Source organism: Chelonia mydas, chromosome 5, assembly GCF_015237465.2.
Source record: "Chelonia mydas isolate rCheMyd1 chromosome 5, rCheMyd1.pri.v2, whole genome shotgun sequence".
Taxonomy (NCBI): Eukaryota; Metazoa; Chordata; order Testudines; family Cheloniidae; genus Chelonia; species Chelonia mydas.
This window is the reverse complement of record NC_051245.2, coordinates 117,514,745-117,532,919: the sequence shown is the minus strand read 5'-3', so window position 1 is coordinate 117,532,919 and position 18,175 is coordinate 117,514,745. Positions and strand designations below refer to the sequence as shown.

Sequence of the window (18,175 nt, the reverse complement as noted above, 5' to 3'; positions counted from 1 at the left end):
CCTTCCTCAGCCCCGAGCTGCTGCGGTGAGAGACGGCTGGGGGGAGTCCTCCTCTCCCCACCACAGCCCTGAGGCAGCCTGCACCCCAAGCCCCTCATCCCCGGCCCCACCCCAGAGCCCACAGAACCCTTACACCTCAACCCTCTGCCTTGAGCCCCCTTTCACACCCCAAACCCCTCATCCCTGGCCCCAACCCAGAGCCCGAACCCTCTGCCCCGGCCCTGAGCCCCCTCCTGCAGCCCGAACCCCTCAGCCCCACCCCCACCACATTAATTTTGTTCTGTGCACCAATATGAAGGTGATGTGTCACACATCACCTCTATATTGGTGCACATAACAAAATTCATTCCGCGCATGAATGTAAAATATTACAGGGAACACTGGTTCTCTCTATATATTTTAATTCAGAGAAATGAAGTTATTCCTTTCCGATTTAATCCCTTGTGTTAATATATACATCAACATAAACATATTTGTGTTCACTTACCTGATCTCTCTTCTTTTCCATCTCTGCTATTTCTTTGTTAAGTTCCTTCACCTTTTTCTCATTCTCAGCCATTGTTTCCTGAAGTTTCGCTATGTTAGCCTGCATTTCCTTTAACTCATCAGCAGAACGTACCTTCGTCTCTTCAGCCAAGACAAACTGATACGCAACATAGAGACGGCTTAAGTGTTCTATCTCTCGCATTACCTTTTGGTACTCTAAATAGGATGATCGTTCCTGAAAGAAAGGGCCACCAATAAAAATAAGCCATCATTAAAAGTTTTTTGTAATACGCCCATGGTATTTCTAAAAAGTTCTGTATAACTTTATGATCAATATTTGTAGCTATACAAGCCAAGGCGAGTAATTAAATCTCATGCTTCAAAGGATATATGTCAATTCCCCTAGAGGGATGAGAAAGCAAGGAAGGATTCTCCTTTCCTACATACAGTAGTACCCAACTGGCTACATGCATTACACTTTTGCCTTCCTCTGAAGCATCAAATGCATTATACATACACATGCCTTCTTAGCAAAATGTTAGCAAATGTTTGCACAGTACAGGCTGTTGTATTAGCATCAACACTTGGATATCCTTTTATGAACCAAGTTAAAACTTCATCTTGCAATTGTCTTCGAGTTTTTTTTCTCCATAATTTCTTGCAGGTCCTGAATGGCCAATGTTACCATAATAATTAGACATCTGAAAATAAAATATCATCTCTATAAACCACGTTTTCCATTAAAAAGATATTCAGACTAGACATGTGTGTAGATGTTTTAGAGTCTAGAAGAGCATTTTGTTTCAAAAAATGAATCATTGAAGAGATTATCCAAGTTAGTCATGCTATTTTCCAATATTTTAAAAATTGGCCCCCAGTGTAATTTCACCCAGTAGAACACTAAGTCTGTTTAAAAGCCAAAAATGTATTTCTGGTCTAATGATCAGTACCTCTTTCAGTTTCTGTAAGGTTGGAGTGATTTCTTCCTCTAAAATCTGAAACATAAAAAACAGAATATATTTTCAGATCCTTAAATCTGAAAACTCTCACAAATCCTACTACTCTGACCACATGCACATTGCCTTAGGCAGAAAAAGCAAGCTTTCCACAAACCATAAATATACAACAAATGGGGGCAGGGGAAAGAGAAGGGACCATGGTGGTGCAAATGGGTCAAGTACAGCCTCTTCTGTTGTGGCAGAGAAGCTTTTGTTCTTTCTAAGGCTACACAACAGTCAATTGAGTCATTCAAGTCACCTTACAACTGCTATCATTGATGGTTATTCAATTTATGTAAAGCATTAAAAAGCCACACAATTGCAAACACATAGTACCGTTTGAATTTCTTTCAGTTTTGCCTCTTTTTTCTCTATAGTTTTCTGGGCAGCTATTTTCTTGCACTCATACATCCTCGTACCAGCTGCTTCTTCAATCATAGCTAAAATCTGAAAAAACAAAACAAACAAAAAAACCCCCACCCACCAAGCTTATGAAATTGCTTCAAAATCACCAGTGTTAAACAAAAAATTTTCCCTCCCCACCTTTCTTCAAAATGCAGTTCCAACAGTCCTGAGCAAACAGTCAACTCAAAATTTTACACATATAAAGGATATCAAGAAAAAAGAGAAAGAAAGGAAACGTCAGCTGTGTTCTCACCTCTGGAGGTTTCATGTTTAGAACCTTGGTAATTCGTCCCTGGAAATAGAGACAAAAATGATTATGGCCCTTAACTCAAAGTGCACTAAACTGTCATATAAAGTGTAAGATTTTTATATATTAAATTCTCAATCAAAACTTTATTAGATAGTATAATAATTTTTTAAAGATAAATTTATTCTGTCTAAAAGAACAAACCTGGTTTTGCTTCAGTTATCTCATTCTTGAAAGTTCAGATTCAAATCTGAAACAGCTTGTGTCTCATTACAGTCAGCTGGTAAGTATTATGTGCTATACTTTATAACTTTGCTTATAACTTTGTGTCCCGCTATACACAGTTACACTGATCAGGCACATTGCTTTCACTCCCTGTTTGGAATCTCTTACTGACTGACTGATTTTGATTAAATTCTTAGTCACAGATTGGCTTTTGAGAGATTTGATGTCAGTCAATATGTGGAAGCCTCTGTGGTAACAGAAATAACGTATAGAGCTAATGCAAAGCAAAATTCCCAAATCCAGCAACAAAGGAAGTAAGTTTTTAGGAATATATATATAATACCTGCATAATGAGAAAGTGAGGGTTATTGACATTGAGCCCAACAGAACAGAAGAGATCCTGCACTCTTGTGTTGTTTGCATTCACACCATTGATTAGATACTTATTTCTACCACCAATGACGACCTTGAGAAAAAGAAAAACGGGATACTCAAAATTAACTAAAAATGGCTTTACTGTTTGAGAATACAAACTAATGGAATTCTTAGATGTAGGAATCTGAGCAAACAACAAATGGAAAACAGTTTCAATGTGTCCAGAGGGAATTAACAAAATTACAAAATACACAGATCAAACAAATCCTCTCATCAGTTTGAAGTATCGTTTTTAAAATCCTCTACCCCAACTGCAAAAATGTGAGCTAAACCCCCATGGCAAGTACCTTTGGCAATTTCTTGGCAGTCAGGAACAAGTCTCTCAGTTCAGTGTCAGACCAGAAAAAAAAAAAAAAAAAATACCGCCACCACAACTAGCAAACTTGTTGTCAGTGTCATCAGAAAGGTTATGGTTAAGGCTATGTTTTAGTCACTGGTATTTTTAGTAAAAGTCATGGACAGATGGGAGGTGGTGGGGTGGTTGGTGGGGCTGGCAGGATCTCTACCCGGCTTCTGGGAAGCGATGACATTCCCTCCCTAAGCTCCTAGCACTGCCAGCCAATGGCAACCACAGCCAATGGGAGCTGTGAGGGTGGTGCCTGTGAGTGGGGGCTGTTCTTGGAGCTAGGAGCTGAGGGACATGTTATCGCTTCCAGGGAGCCCCCCAAGGTAAGCGCCGCCCAGAGCCCTCACCCCCTTCCACACCACAACCCCCAGCCCTGAGTCCCCCCCACAAACTCCTCCTGCTGCTGCTGGGAGGGTGGGAGGGCGGCGGTGGCCCGAGACTGCCCGAGCAGTGGCCAGTCTGACTGGCCTGGGGCTGCCTGAGCTTCCTGAGACAAACTTCCTGAGACTTCTGTGACAAACTCGCAGCTTTAGTTATGGTTAATATGGGTCATGGGAACCAATTACTTCTAGAGGTGGTCCCTTCATGTCAAGTCAAAGCACACTCTGAGACAGTGTAGGAAAGCTTCCAGTGCTCCTGCCTGTACCACATCTGTTCTGTGCATAAATGAATTCAGTATCGCAAGGGGACAAAAGGAAAGGAGAAAGGCAGAAAAGGGAAGCACGCTATTTTCTGTATGGGACAATATAGCTTGCTCCAGGAATGTTGTCTCATGATTAGGTGCGTTTCCATTTAAGGGAGTAGAGTCATTGTTTATGGTATATGGAATACTACAAAATTTGGAGTATGAACTGTGAAAAGGCAACTTGTTGTTATATCCTTATTTAGTTGCTTAACTCAAATCTTATATAGTTTGTTATTGAGTTCACTCCGAAAACATTGCTTTCATAGCACAAGTTCATGAAGTTTTCAAGAGAGCATATTTAAAAAAAATTAGTGCACAATCAAGTAAAAGAAACCAAGTGTTCTTTAGAACCTTACCTGAAGAAATCTTGATTATGCAAAATAAGTTGAGGCGTAAGGGTGGAGAGCATTAAAAAAAACCCTACAACATTGAATTCTATACCATCTAGTTGAAAAATAACAATCTGCCTTTTATCTTAGTATAGTTATTTTCCACTGAGAATGGTGGAAATACATAAGTCTTTGTGATGTTAAACACTCACCTGCCTGGTGACTGTGATCTCATCATGAGCCTCAAATCCCAACGGACTCTGTTTCTTGTCAGAATTATCAAACGTGATTGATACAGTCGCTTTAATAATTCCAGCCTGACCATTTTTGTAAACCAAATCTTGCAAATTGGATGCTCGCACCTGAAAATGTGGAAGAGGAATACATTTGTTAACAGAAAGCCATTGCATTGCTTCATACCGTGCACTATTAATTGCTAGGATTTGAGGAAAAATGTATGAAATATTTGAAAAATAGGAATACTGTACATTTAGATACTCTAGCAGATCACAGGTATAAAACAGAGCATGGAGAAAATGTGCAAGATGATTGCATGGTAAACTAACATACAATAAGTCAGCTAAGCATTTTTTTTTAAACCAGATACATGAGAAAAATTAAATGCTTAGATTTAGAAGCACAATGACAAGATCAGTTAATACATAAGTGCCTTTATGTAACGTGTTTGATTTCATGATACAGTATGTGTGTGATTGTAAAGATAGCATAATAGGATTTGCTTGCAATTTTGCTGGATTTCCCTAGAATCCCAGAGTAGCATTGTTTAAAGACTGGGATCCAGATTTGCTTCAAAATGCACACTTTTCATATAAGTAGCAGTATACGCCAGTGTCTTTTAAATACAAATCATTTCAACAAAACCTGCTTTCTTTTTTTCTGATGAGTCAGCTAACAGTGTTCTCAGACCAGCTCCAGATATGCCCAAGTTTATTATAGAGAAATAAGTTTGTGTTATATTCAGTGATTGTACTTTTACCTACCAAAAGTCTGCAGTTCCAATCTACGACTTCCTAACTTGGCATTTTTTCCCCTGTGGTTCTGGGCTGCATAGTTTATATAAATGTATGATTATTACTGCTATACAAAGCTAATATATTTATAGTCTTCTACAAAGTGTTTGAAAAGAATTCCCTAGTATTTGTAATAGTCCTATGTAAAAGAGTATCGACACAGTAGATATGATTGTAAGTCAATTTTGAGAATAAGAGTCAGTGGTAATTACAAATTCATATTTAATTATCAATAAAATCATTTTTATTTGACAATTTGAACCTAGGCAAAAAGTAGCATAGAAAATGTCAGTCTGTCTCATTTTGGTTAAAAAGTAACACCAGTCTCCACAACATTTTGTGAAGATTAACCTCAGGTTTGTTGCACAAGGATGCTATTCAGCACAATGAGAAGTTGCTCATTGACTCTTCCTAACTGCAGTCTTTCTCCTTCCTTTTTACCTGAGATAGGTTGGAGATGCCCAACAGGAAACAAATAGAGTCCAGGATGTTGGACTTGCCACTGCCATTTAAGCCGGTGATAGCGTTGAACAGTGGGTCGAAGCCGTTGACCTCTGTCCTCTGGGCATAGGACTTGAATCCTTCAAGAATGATTGACTTGATATGCATCTTTTCTGTCTCTCTGGAGGACCTGTTCAAGCCCCTCTCCAAGGGGTATGAAGAAAGATCTCAGATTTATAGTCCTGTGTGTTTTAAAACAACAAAAGCAGACTTACTAAAGTCAGAGGACACTCCTAATATAAACCAAAGTATGAAACAAATGGAAAAGAATATAATACCACTCTAGCACGGACAATGGTATTTGGTCCTACATGCAGGAATGTGATAAGACTTTTTTTTGCCACAAGAGTACAACCTCAGTTATCTGAATCTCAGTTATCCAAAGGAGGGATAATTGAGTCCCCCAGCAAATATTACTCACATTGAAGAGTCCCTTGATTACATGACTTTATTCAATATGCCTCATGATATTCAAATAGAAGTTCTACTGTAGAACAAAATAGGTTTCTCATCAAGAAAAAAAAATTACAAGACTAATGGGGGCAAAAAGACAAGACTAACGTCTTTTTGAAGAAAGGAGAGAGGAAGAAATTTAAAAGGGCAGTGCTGAAGTACCTTGTGGACTGTTATTTGTATCCAGAGCTGAATGTGACTTTATGTTAGGCTTAAAATTGTGTTAAAATAGTTGAGAACTTCACAGGAAAAATATATGTAGATAAAAAACCCAGTCGCTTCTTTATTTCAAATTGTTAAACTATAAAAAAAAAAAAATCCCAGTACTGTCTGCTATTTTTACAAATGTGATTTTCAGATTATCCCAAACTGAGATCAGAGAGAAATGTCTCCTTATTCTGTACACCTGGCAGCACTTTGTTTATAGCCAGTTTTATTGTGTGACTTTGTAAATCTGACAGCTCCTGGACACAGTCCGTTGTCCTCTGTGGTTCGGCTCACCCAGAAAAAGGAAAAGACAAACCGTAAGAACAGGGGCTTGCAAAGACAGGGACTGGGGGCAGGCACAGGCCTGGGGCTGCTGTCGCCCAGTGACTAGGTTTATACTGACCAATTTTGGCCCCCCTGGGGTGAGCATGTGTGGTGAGAGGGCTTGTGCCCACAGGGCAGGCATGCGGGGCCCTTCGCTCCCTCACTGGTATCAGCCCAGAGCCCCCCACTACTGACCTAGGCCCTTCTGGGGACACCCACAGCCCAAAGAAGCCCCTCGCTGAGGGGGGGGGGCGAGGGGGGGTGTCCTGCAGGGATCAGGACCCCCCCGCCTCCAAGGCCCCTGCAAACGTAGCTGGGAGGGATACCTATTCCTCAAGGATCCCCCCGCCATCCGTGGTGCATCCACTGAGCCCGCTCCGCTCCCCCGGCGAGAAACCGGGACGGGACCCGCCCCCCTGGCCAAGGGCGGTGCGGCTGGGCCCCCTCCCTGGTTGCGTCCCTGCCCGGCCGCCTCTCACCTGCCGAGGGGCGGGGAGGAGGGTCGAGCGCGGGGGCAGACCGTTAGCCGCGGGGTCTAGAATCCCACCGCCCGGCCGCTCCCGGCGCCCTTCCGCTTAGCTTGAATTTTGGCGCGCAAGGACTGACGGGAGCCCAGCGGCTGCCTGATTGCCCTGTGCTCGCCTGAGCTCATCTAACCTGCACGCGACGCAGCGCTCCCGGGTGGGGACGAGCGGGGCGCCAAGGAGAGCGCGCCATAGAACTCCACGGCGCCGCGGGAGAAGGCTGTTTTAAGCGGAGAACGTATTGATTCCGGCGTCTGCCGTGGACAGACCCGGGCAAGAGAGGACCCGGACCTTCCCCCCCCGCAACCTGATAGGTGGAGATGGAGATTGGGGGCTTCTTCCGCGCGCCCGCCTGCTGCTGCGAGTGCGCATGTATAACGGCGCGAGCCTTTGCTCCCCGGGGAGGGGTAATCGAGGGGAGCGCGGGTTCCTTCCGGGTGGGGGCAGTAGAATAGAGCCAAGGAAGGGGCATGTGCGCAGGCGCGCGCCTGCGGGGTGCGAGTCCCCGCTGGCGGGGGCAGCTGGGCATGCGAGTCCCTGTTCCTGGGAGGAGTGGCGGGAAGTGTGCACTGGGGGGAGAATGCCTCCATCACTTGGATCTGTCCCGAATTATTCTCCTCCACCCTCCAGTTCCTAGCCTCTCCTAGACTGTCAGGGTGGAAGGGACCTCAGGAGGTCATCTAGTGCAACCCCCTGCTCAAAGCAGGACCAATCCCCAAATGGCCCCCTCAAGGATTGAACTCACAACCCTGGGTTTAGCAGGCCAATGCTCAAACCACTGAGCTGTCCCTCCCCCATTGTGTCAGTAGTGTCCTGGGGAATAGCAGGATCGTAGAATCAAAAATGTAGAGCTGGAAGGGGCCTTGGGATCACAGAATCAAAAATGTAGGGCTGGAAGGGGCCTTGAGATCATCAGGTCCAGCACCCTCTGCTGAGGCAGAACTAAGTAAACCTAGATTGCCCCTCACAAGGGTTTGTCCAACCTGTTCTTTAAAACCTCCAGGGATGGGGATCCACAATCTCTCTTGAAAGTGTGTTCCGAAGCTTAACTTTTTCTTAATATCTAACCTAAATCTCCCTTGTTGTAGAGTAAGTAATAGTGGTCACTATTACCAAGCGGTCCACCTATATTCACCTTTTGGACCAGATCCTGTGCTCCATTTAGGACTAAATCAAGAATTACTGCTCTTCTTGTGGGTTCCAGGACTAGCTGCCACAAGAAACAGTCATTTGCGTGTCAAGAAACTTTATCTCTGCATCCCAGCCTGAGGTGACGTGTACCCAGGCAATATGGGGATAGTTGAAATCCTGTATTATTATTGAATTTATTTTAATAGTCTCTCTAATCTCCCTGAGCATTTCACAGTCACTATCACCATATATTTGTACTGCTATATTATTATTATTAGAGCATGGAATTACTATCCATAGAGACAGGTTTCAGAGTAGCAGCCGTGTTAGTCTGTATTCGCAAAAAGAAAAGGAGTACTTGTAGCACCTTAGAGACTAACCAATTTATTTGAGCATAAGCTTTCGTGAGCTACAGCTCACTTCATCGGATGCATTCAGTTGAAAATACAGTGGGGAGATTTATATACATAGAGTACATGAAACAATGGGTGTTACCATACACACTGTAAAGAGAGTGATCACTTAAGATGAGCTATTACCGGGGGGACGGGGACCTTTTGTAGTGATAATCACTACTCTCCTGCTGGTAATTGCTCATCTTAACTGTTCACTCTCGTTACAGTATGTATGGTAACACCCATTGTTTCATGTACTCTACGTATATAAATCTCCCCACTGTATTTTCCACTGAATGCATCCGATGAAGTGAGCTGTAGCTCACGAAAGCTTATGCTCAAATACATTTGTTAGTCTCTAAGGTGCCACAAGTCCTCCTTCTCTCTTTATCCATAGAGATTCTATGGTACAGTTTCATTCATTTAAGATTTTTAATTCATTTAATTCTTCTCTTTCTTTCACATATAGTGGCACTCCCCCACCCGCATGACTTGTTCTGATACTTCTGAAAACAAATTATGGAACTGGTTTGCAAGGTTGTCTGAAAGTGGTTATTGACAAGACTTTGAATGATCAGCTAAAAACAAGCAGTGACGGAGAAAGTGGGTACGTGATTAGCATTCTATTAAAAGACTTTATCTGTAGTCATGGCATTCAACTTAGTATCTTAATAAAGTATTTTTATTTAACTTTTTGTCTCTGAAGATAAATACATTTAAATAGATTTGTGAGAATCATATTTACAATACAGTACAAAACAATGCAAGCAAAAACTACAGTTAGATGTGACCCAGAGTGCTTAGTTTCAGAAAGCTGCAATAAGTGAAACTATCACATAGAAAAATCAAAGTTCAGAAGAATTAGTTCAGTTCTATTCCTCCAAAAAGGGTAAAAGCAAAATATGTTGCTGTGATAAATCAAGGGTTCTGTCTCTACTGCTTCTGAATTGGGGATGATTTTATGAAATGGTATAACAACATTACTGTGTTTTGGAAAGCCTGTATGTATGTGGATCCCCCATGAGTTAATAGGGTTACAGTGGTGAGTGATCAGCACTCAAGATCATCTATTCAAAGTAAAACAGTCTGGCACAATAGGTTTGCTCTAGCTGGGAGAGGACACTTCCTCTTGTCTGAAGGGGATGGGTGGGTTTGAGAGCTGTGGAAAATTACTGAAAGGCAGAACAAAAGAAGCAGGAGTCTATGAAGGGAGTCTCAGGTAAACTGGGGAAGAGACCTGTTTTGTACCAGGTTAAGATGGGGGCGGCTGCTGCAGGGGTAGGGTAGGCAAGGTGCATAAAGGACCCTGCCTCACTGACAGAGCTCAGATGATCCTCCAAGGTCTCCCAGGAAAGGGCCTGAGCTAGTGAGAGACATTGCATTAGGATGTCTTATATTGTGTGATCTGTCCTCTACATGATGAAATGTATTGAGCATAAAGATGTTAGACTGTACAAAGTGTGTGTGTTGACTGCTTCACAACTACTGCATGCTCTTGAGAGAGTTAAACTGTAAACCAGACGCTTCACACGTGCTGGGTGGAATTCTGTGAGAGGTGTGTTTCAGTACTGAGGAGTCTGAAGGGTTTTATCTTTCCTGATGAACCTGGCATAATTTTTTGGGGTACATCCATGCTTGCAGACAAAAGACAATATCTGTAGTAGCTGTAAGATCTGATGTTTGTCATTTTTAATGGTTAGTGGTTCCTTGTCCAAGAGTGGTAGACTCATTCTCTGTATGTATTAATCAGGCCAGCTGCATATATACTAAATAAATCACCTGAAGAATAAATTGCTCAGTACCTTCAAACTTCTATATGTGCATTTAATTAAATACTCCTCCAAGTAAACAGTGTCTTGAAACAACATGTCAATCTTTAATCTGTGCACTAATATCTGATACTTAATATGTTAGCCAATCATAATTACTAAGATGCCATCTATTGTCATGGTCAAATTATTTAGTGCCTGAATCCATGGTATTTTATCATGTCATTAACATCCATATCACAGAAAACAGCAATTTCACATTAACACTGTAGTTATTTCTTTACCATGTGCATTCCTTCAGGTGTCTTTGAGGGGAACGGGATATCCATATATCAGTCCATTCTTCTTAAGACACTTCTGAGTTATATAGAACCAGTAGTCTTTTAATTGTAAATGTGAGCAAAAACTATACTTTCTTTATAATAGAACAGAGCTATCAAAATTCTGTAGGCCAAATGACAGATAATTGACAGGTCACATCAACAGCTATATGCTTGAAAGAAGCCAGTATAAACTACAGCTAGTCCTACCATTACTTTCTGTAGGGTAATTTTTGTAACCATGGCTTTAAATTGCTAAAAATCACAATTCCCAGGCTGCTCACCTAATTAAAATCTATGTATACAATCTGTCAGGACACCTTGCATTCAACTGTGTATTTGCCTTGCCACTTGTCATTTTATTCTTTCCTAATCATGAATAATAAGATGGCAGCAGATGAATATGAAATAACATCTTTGAAGAGTCTCAACTACCTAAGTCTGTTCGTTCACCCACCACATAACCAAACCTCAGGTGTCCACTTTCCTCTGCCTTGTCAGTCAGTCTCAACAATTCACAATGCATTGTTGCTTAGATTTATATACAAGGGTTCCAATATTGTAACATTTACTGATCTTTTTGTATTGCTGTCATCAGACATAGACCATGAACAGTCAGAATTAGTTTAAGGCTTTGTGGTATGTTTAGATGACACCGCTTAAAAAAATTAGTCTTCTTTATTTAAAAATGCAGCATCAAGAAAAGGAACAAAATAAAAGGATATCAGTGTGAAGCAGCAGAGAGCAGACAAAGAAATGCAATATAACAGGGGTCAGCAACCTTTCAGAAGGGGTGTGCCGAGTCTTCATTTATTCACTCTAATTTAAGGTTTCGCATGCCAGTAATACATTTTAATGTTTTTAGAAGGTCTCTTTCTATAAGGCTTTAATATATAACTGAACTATTGTTGTATGTAAATAAATAAGGTTTTTAAAATGTTTAAGAAGCTTCATTTAAAATTAAATTAAAATGCAGAGCCCCCCGGACCCGGGCACTGTGAGTGCCACTGAAAATCAGCTCGCATGCCGCCTTTAGCACGCGTGACATAGGTTGCCTACCCCTGCAATATAACATGCATGCTATAGGTTCAAAATACTGAGTAAAGTGCAGATTAACTGCTCTATTTCATGAAGAAGAAGAAGAAAAAAATAAAAAAATGTAGGTAAATTTGGGATTGGGTAAAATCTGGAATAGCCCAGAATGGCATTTTAATAAATAAAACTTACTATAAAAACAGTCAAAATAGTTCAGCAACCTCGAGAACAAGAGGATCAATTAATAGCACACTGTCATTCACCCCTCTGGCTCAAAAAGGGCCCAAATGGTTGTTCCCAAAGTTGCACAGATGATGAAAATTATACATATAATACAAATAGGTGGGAACAACAGAATACCAATGAAAAACGTGTCTGAATCTACCTTAAACTGGCCATTCCAGGCAATAAATAGCTTCACTACTAAAACCACTGAGAACGCTGGGTTCTGAAGTGGCATGGAGGACAAAAATGAGATATAATAAAACCACCAGAATGAGGCAATACTACAGAAAAATGTCTAAACTGACCTTTAACCTGACAAAGCAATAAATAGTTGTATTAGATGTATCAGTTTCATCCTGTTTGCCACTTTGGAACTGAGTTTTACAGGCTGTTTTGGTAATAAAGCTAAGTGTGAGCAACGTTCTACTTATGGAAAAATGAGCCAAAACGAACTTTAACTGCCTGTTCCAGGCAATAAAGGGATCAACTATTAATAAAACCACCTGGAACACTCAATTCCGATGCTGCACAGAGAACAAAATTATTGCACATAATACAACTAAGTGAGAATAACAGAATACTGCCAAAAAAAAAAAATTAAAAAAAAATTACCACTAAAACTTTAATTACCCATTTTAGTCAATAAATCAGTGTATTATGGGTTAGAAATATCCAGAACCACCCAAAGTGAAGGGAGAGTAAAAATAATTCTTAGGCCTATATAACCCAGAGCCATGACAGAAAAAAAAAAACAACTTTCAAAACCCAGTTGAAACCAACTTTTTATATTGTAAGATCTGTATAATAAAACGTTTTGTATAATTACTATTGTTGTTGTTGGTAGTAATAGAAGTAGTTGAAGCCTCTTTATATAGTATTTCCATACAGTCTAAGAAGAAATGGGGCTAAAAAGGCTCTGTTTAGGTCTTGATACAGATGTGAAATATTTTACTACTGGAACCATTTCAAATAGTTTTTGTTGTTGTGGTTTTGTAGAGAACCCTATTTCATGGGTTCTATGCTACAATCTAAATTGGCTTTTTTAATCAAAATGGATTGTTTAACTTTCCCGTTTCCCTACAATGGAACATAGTGAGGCCCTATTTGTACTTTGTATGAAAGGAAGTGATAAAGTAGATTTATTTCACAAGTAGGTCTATATTGCACAGGTCTGGAATTGTTGGTTGCTTATTAACTGCAACTGTTTGATCTAATTTTAAACAATCTATCATTAACATAATTATAGAGCTACAAAAATTTCACATTTATATTGGCACAGATTTACAGGCTGGTTTGTTTAATAAAATATTTTTTTTCTTGCAATCCAAAATACTTCTGTACAGAACTAGCAATGAACCAGTTGAAACTTTGAACAGCCATAGAGTTATTGAAATCGTGACGATTTCATAAAGAACCCCATGCATACCGCCAAGGTCATTTTTTCTCAGGTGACTGATGTCACTGACTGTCAGTGGGGGATATTGGGTTGCATGCGGGGGTGGGGAGTATATTTTCAAGTTGAAATGGGTTAAGTAAGTAGGCCTACATGGAGTGCAAAAGCATAAGATCATTGTGATACGGTTGTTTGCCCCTTAAAGGCAGTAGAACCTGGTGGACAGCCCATCTTGCCTCATGGCATGACCCTGGAAGGGTTTGAAAGGTCCAATATAAGAACCTATGGGTGATGTGGCAAGAGAAGAAGCGGACTTGGGAATGAATGATGCTTGGGAGGAAATCCTTTCACTGTATCTTCAAGGACCTGGGCCAGGAGCCTTGTAGAGAGGATGAGGCAAGGTTCCTATCTCCCCATAACCAATTAGGAATGAGCTGGGAAAAGGAACCACCATAAATACTGCCTCCTCCCTCATAGCAGCTTGTAGGGTAGATGTTTGCAGACTCTGCAGGGAGTAAGATGGCTCCTTAATAAGTACCTGCACTGGACATCTGCCACAAGGAGATGCCAGCAACATAACTTGGCTTCCCCCCAATCCTCTGCCAGGTTCCCAGATATTTACCGATTCCTTCCTTAATATAATATATTAAGGACAAAATATATCTGCTCCCCTGTGGGATACATGTACCCCATCCTCCCTGAATAACTTGGGTGCCAATAAGATATGTCGAACTGAGAAATCTCCAGCCCTCCCCTTAATTATGTATGAATTTAATCACCTCCCTAGTCACATACTTCCTGGTCATCTCAACTCATGGAGACTTTGTGGCTCCCTGTCGCACCATCCACTGTAACGTGTCAGACCAATTGATTCTAAGCTTTTATTTAACCTGATTAAACATAGCAAATAGGATTCAGTAACCCTTCTATTTCTTCTTCCAAGAGGGAAAGCCTAATCTTATAAGAGCTCTGTCGTGCTGGTGTTCCTGACCGCAGTCTAGCTCTCTGGCCTCCTCTGTGATCCCATTCCCTGTCTCCTCAGGCTTTGTCTACATTGCCACTTACAGCGCTGAAACTTTCTTCGCTCAGGGGTGTTGTCAAGGCTAATTCTCCACTTTAGCACTTCAAGTGCAGAAGGTGGGGGCCTGCAAGGACTCTAAAAATTAATACTTGCCACTCCAGGCTTGTATTAAAACTTCCAAGGTTACAGCTTTTCTCTGACCTTGGATAGGTAGATGCTGCCACCACTCAAGTGCAAAACCTCTTTGAAAACCCAGGAAGGCACACTTGGGAATTCCTTCCGGTGGGGTACCCTCAAGCCCTTTTACACACCCCTGTCCGGAAAGAGCTGAGAAAGAAAACAAAGGAAATCAACTGTTGTCACCAGCTAATTAAACAACATGTGCACAGACCTCTTAGGACACAGAAACCTAATCCTGTTCTTAAAAAAAGGTAAATTTTATTAAAAACAAAAAAAAGAAAATACATCTGGAAACTCAGGCTATTACTAGATTTCAGAAAAAACACAAGGATTAATCATCAAGAATAACTTTTCCAGTTTAAAGGTTACAAGCAAAACAAAAGCATCTGGGGTTAGCACAGCGGAGATCCACAAGCCAAAATAAGAAATAAACCTGATTGCGTCCAGCTAAACATTCTGATCTACTTACACATCTGGAGTTCAGATAAGTAGTTCTAGGCATGATCTGATGAGTTATGATCATGCCTGACTTAAGCTGCTTACAGCATTGCTGCTCTGTCCCTCAGCCCAGAGAGAACAGACAAAGGGAAAGTTTCTTTCCCCTTTTTAAAAGTTTTAGCCTTCCCATTGACTCTTTTGGTCAGGTGCCCACTTTTTTTTTCTTTACCTGGAAGACATTTTAACCCTTTACAGGTAAAGCAAGTAAAGAACAGCTATCAAGAAGGATCATACAGCTAACTGGCTGGCTGGGTGTCCATCAAAGGGAGCTATCCCCCAACTTTATTTATCACAATCCTGATAATTTTTCATACCTGGCCCCAAGCTTCTTACAGCATAGTTCTGCCCTGTCCCCTCCCTCCGGGAGAACAACAGACAGACGAAAGGGGAGTCTTGTTTCAATTTAAAAAAGTTCTAGCCTTCCCACTGGCTCTTTTGGCCAGATGCTCACTTACTCCTTTTACCTATGCATCCCAGTGACTTTTAACCCTTTACAGGTACAGCAAGTAGAGAACAGCTACTAAGAGGGATTTTATAGCTCCTGGCTGGCTGGGTGTCCACAAAAGGGAGTTACCCCCCCTTCATTTATCACAGGCGTGAAAAAAAAAAAACACACCCCTGTGCGATGCAGTTTCAGCGCTGTACAGTGGCAGTGTAGACAGTTCTGGTACCTATTCCCCTCGTGGAGGTGGTTTTATTACAGCGCTGGGAGAGCTCTCCCCCAGCACTGGAGCCGCGACTACACAGCCATGTTAAAGCGCTGACAGAAGCCAACTGACCATCCTTCAAATTCAACAAAGTCTGAAACAAGCAGCCTGGATGGAGTTTCTATCCAGGAGTCCAAGCCTCTGTCTCTCTGCACATAGGAGCCTATGTTCTTTTTGATCTTCATTTCTTAAGATATCACATAAAACTCTGGTTAACACTTATGCGCTATGCTAGCAGTATGTGACCTTGGGCTCTGAAAGTGCCCCCAAGGCCTGCCCATCACCTGGTCCCCACTAGGTTAGCTTTCCTACGTAGCCTCACTCAGCAGTCAGTCAGTCAGTCTCCCAACTCCACAAAGCAACTTGGAGCCTTAAACTGACACTTGTCAGGTCACATAAGGCTGTAAGGCAGCTGTCCCTGATGCTGCTGTCCCTGACGCTGCCCCAAATTCTGTAGGTGCGGTGAGGTTGAGGATAGGGGCTCAGCTATCTCCAGCTCCCTAGAGCGGTGGAATTTTTTACTTGTCCTAATGGGAGTTGCAACTTGCATAGCTATGTAGGGGTTAAGCAGCTGTTGCATTCTACCCCAGAGGTGGTCGTATTTCAGTAGTGGGCGAAGTGGTTTGTATGCATAGTTTGATTATCTGTTATTTAAGGCTCTAACACATGTCAGAAATTTGAGTAGGATAAGTGTGGATGCTGCCCAAACTGTGATCGTGTCTGTGCTCTTTATATTTTGACCTGCTTCTGCAGGGTGAAAGTGTGGAACTTCCTCCAACTGAAGGCTATGGACTCTTAATGGGACAAGCTGCTGGAGTGCACCATGTGGCTCTCAATGGGATAAGCTCCTGGAGCATGAGAGCAAATGGGCAGAATGGGACTGCCCACTTGACTAGCTGGTTGTTCTCCAAGGAACGCGGTCCACTCAATGGCAAGTATTTGCACTTGTGATGCTGGGTGGTGGATGTTCAATTCATTCTGTCTCCGACATTACAGGTGGAACTCAGTTTCCTGACTTGCCAGGTGAAAATGGTATGTCACTGATGTGTTTGGAGAGGCATGTCTAGGTGCTGCTAACTTAGATCCAACTGAAGTGCAAGTTACCACTGCTGCTAAACTGCATGGGAACATTCTCCACACTGGTGCATAGGTTGAATGCCACCAAATTTGCCAAAGATTTGTGTATGTGATTGCCGGCAAAGACCAGGTTATCAGACTGTTGTCTTCACTGGGGGTGATGTACTAGCTGTCAGGGCTCCACCAAATGCACAGAGACTCCCTAAGTAGCTCTCAGTCATGCTGCTGGAGGGTATAGTGTTGACACAGAGCATTTCTTGTTGCCTTGGAGGAGACTTAGATGCACGAGGCACCAGAGGAGTTTGTGAAGCTGGAGGCATGTCCCATCGGTTCCAAAACAGCTACTGATAAGACATCAGGCCCCAGTTATAAGTACCCCATCACGTGCTGTCCCTAGACCTGCTCCTATGAGAGCATCAGTGTTGAGATCTGGATCTCCATGAGGAGGGTGGGAGCAAATTTTGAACCCTGCCATAATCAGACCTGGATATGTAAGATCCTACCTTCAACTCCAAAGAGGAGTAGGAGAAATCCAGTGGCCATGGAGCTCTGGTACCAGGTGGTGTAAAAGGAGTTGGCAAGTGGGATGGATGAGGAGAAGCAGTAGGTGTGGGGGCAGCCTGGTGTGGGTGAAGCACTGGGGGCTTGCCTGCTGACAGTACCGATCATCTGATTTGGAGGTGTTCTGAAGACTGCTCTGAGGGCTGCTCCGTAGAAGCCAGTGTTGAATGGGCGAGTGCTGAGGATGTAGTGGGTACCGGCGCTTGCATTGAAGAAGACAATGCCAGGACATCTGGGCAGGAGTGGAGAGTCTGGCACTGAAAGGCAGAGCAGGTCCTTGGCCACTGTGGACACTTCTGGTGTTGTCAGCACAGAGAACGTCTGGTAGATAGCAGGATGCAAGAGAAAAGTCAACTCTGTAGATGGCCCCGGCAATGGAGTCAGCCTCAACAGTACTAAAGTCGGTGCCAGAGTCAGTGGCTCTACATGAGTGGCTCTGGAACAGAGGTGGTGCTAGCCCATTGGGGGCCTTAAGCAGAAATATTTTTGCCCTCCCCTTCACAACACATAATAAAAAGCAAATAGTGGTGCCCCTTGAGCTTCTCAGGGCCCTAAGCAATTGCTTAGTCTGTTTATGCCTAGCGCCAGCTCTGTCAAGGAAGTATGCATTACCGGGTAGCACCTAGCTGGTTCTCTGAACTCAGTACCTGACTTGCTCCTGGAGGAT

General features: G+C 42.3%; 2 protein-coding genes across 8 annotated transcripts in view; one reads left to right on the top strand and one right to left on the bottom strand.

The window, feature by feature from the left end:
* Window positions 1-7,468, bottom strand: part of SMC2 (structural maintenance of chromosomes 2) — a 32,276-nt gene extending 24,808 nt beyond the window's left edge. The window contains exons 1-9 of one of the 4 annotated variants that reach the window (XM_043547371.1): window positions 7,152-7,265; window positions 6,304-6,626; window positions 5,629-5,870; window positions 4,369-4,518; window positions 2,705-2,827; window positions 2,143-2,181; window positions 1,821-1,931; window positions 1,437-1,481; window positions 488-721 (exon numbers count right to left, since the gene is read on the bottom strand). In XM_043547371.1, coding sequence (XP_043403306.1) covers window positions 488-721; window positions 1,437-1,481; window positions 1,821-1,931; window positions 2,143-2,181; window positions 2,705-2,827; window positions 4,369-4,518; window positions 5,629-5,796 — 870 coding nt within the window. In that variant the 5' untranslated portion in view covers window positions 5,797-5,870; window positions 6,304-6,626; window positions 7,152-7,265. Of the gene's footprint in view, window positions 1-487; window positions 722-1,436; window positions 1,482-1,820; window positions 1,932-2,142; window positions 2,182-2,704; window positions 2,828-4,368; window positions 4,519-5,628; window positions 5,871-6,303; window positions 6,627-7,151; window positions 7,290-7,329 lie in introns of those variants that run through there. The other 3 variants (XM_037902117.2, XM_037902116.2, XM_007065188.4) reach the window with 3 other exon arrangements.
* The window catches only part of PTGR1 (prostaglandin reductase 1), a 64,448-nt gene continuing 53,549 nt past the window's right edge, over window positions 7,277-18,175 (top strand). For 2 of the 4 annotated variants that reach the window (XM_043547375.1, XM_037902120.2), the window contains exons 1-3: window positions 7,518-7,603; window positions 9,192-9,329; window positions 16,624-16,801. The gene's annotated coding sequence lies outside the window, so the exon portion shown is untranslated. The other 2 variants (XM_043547373.1, XM_043547372.1) reach the window with 2 other exon arrangements.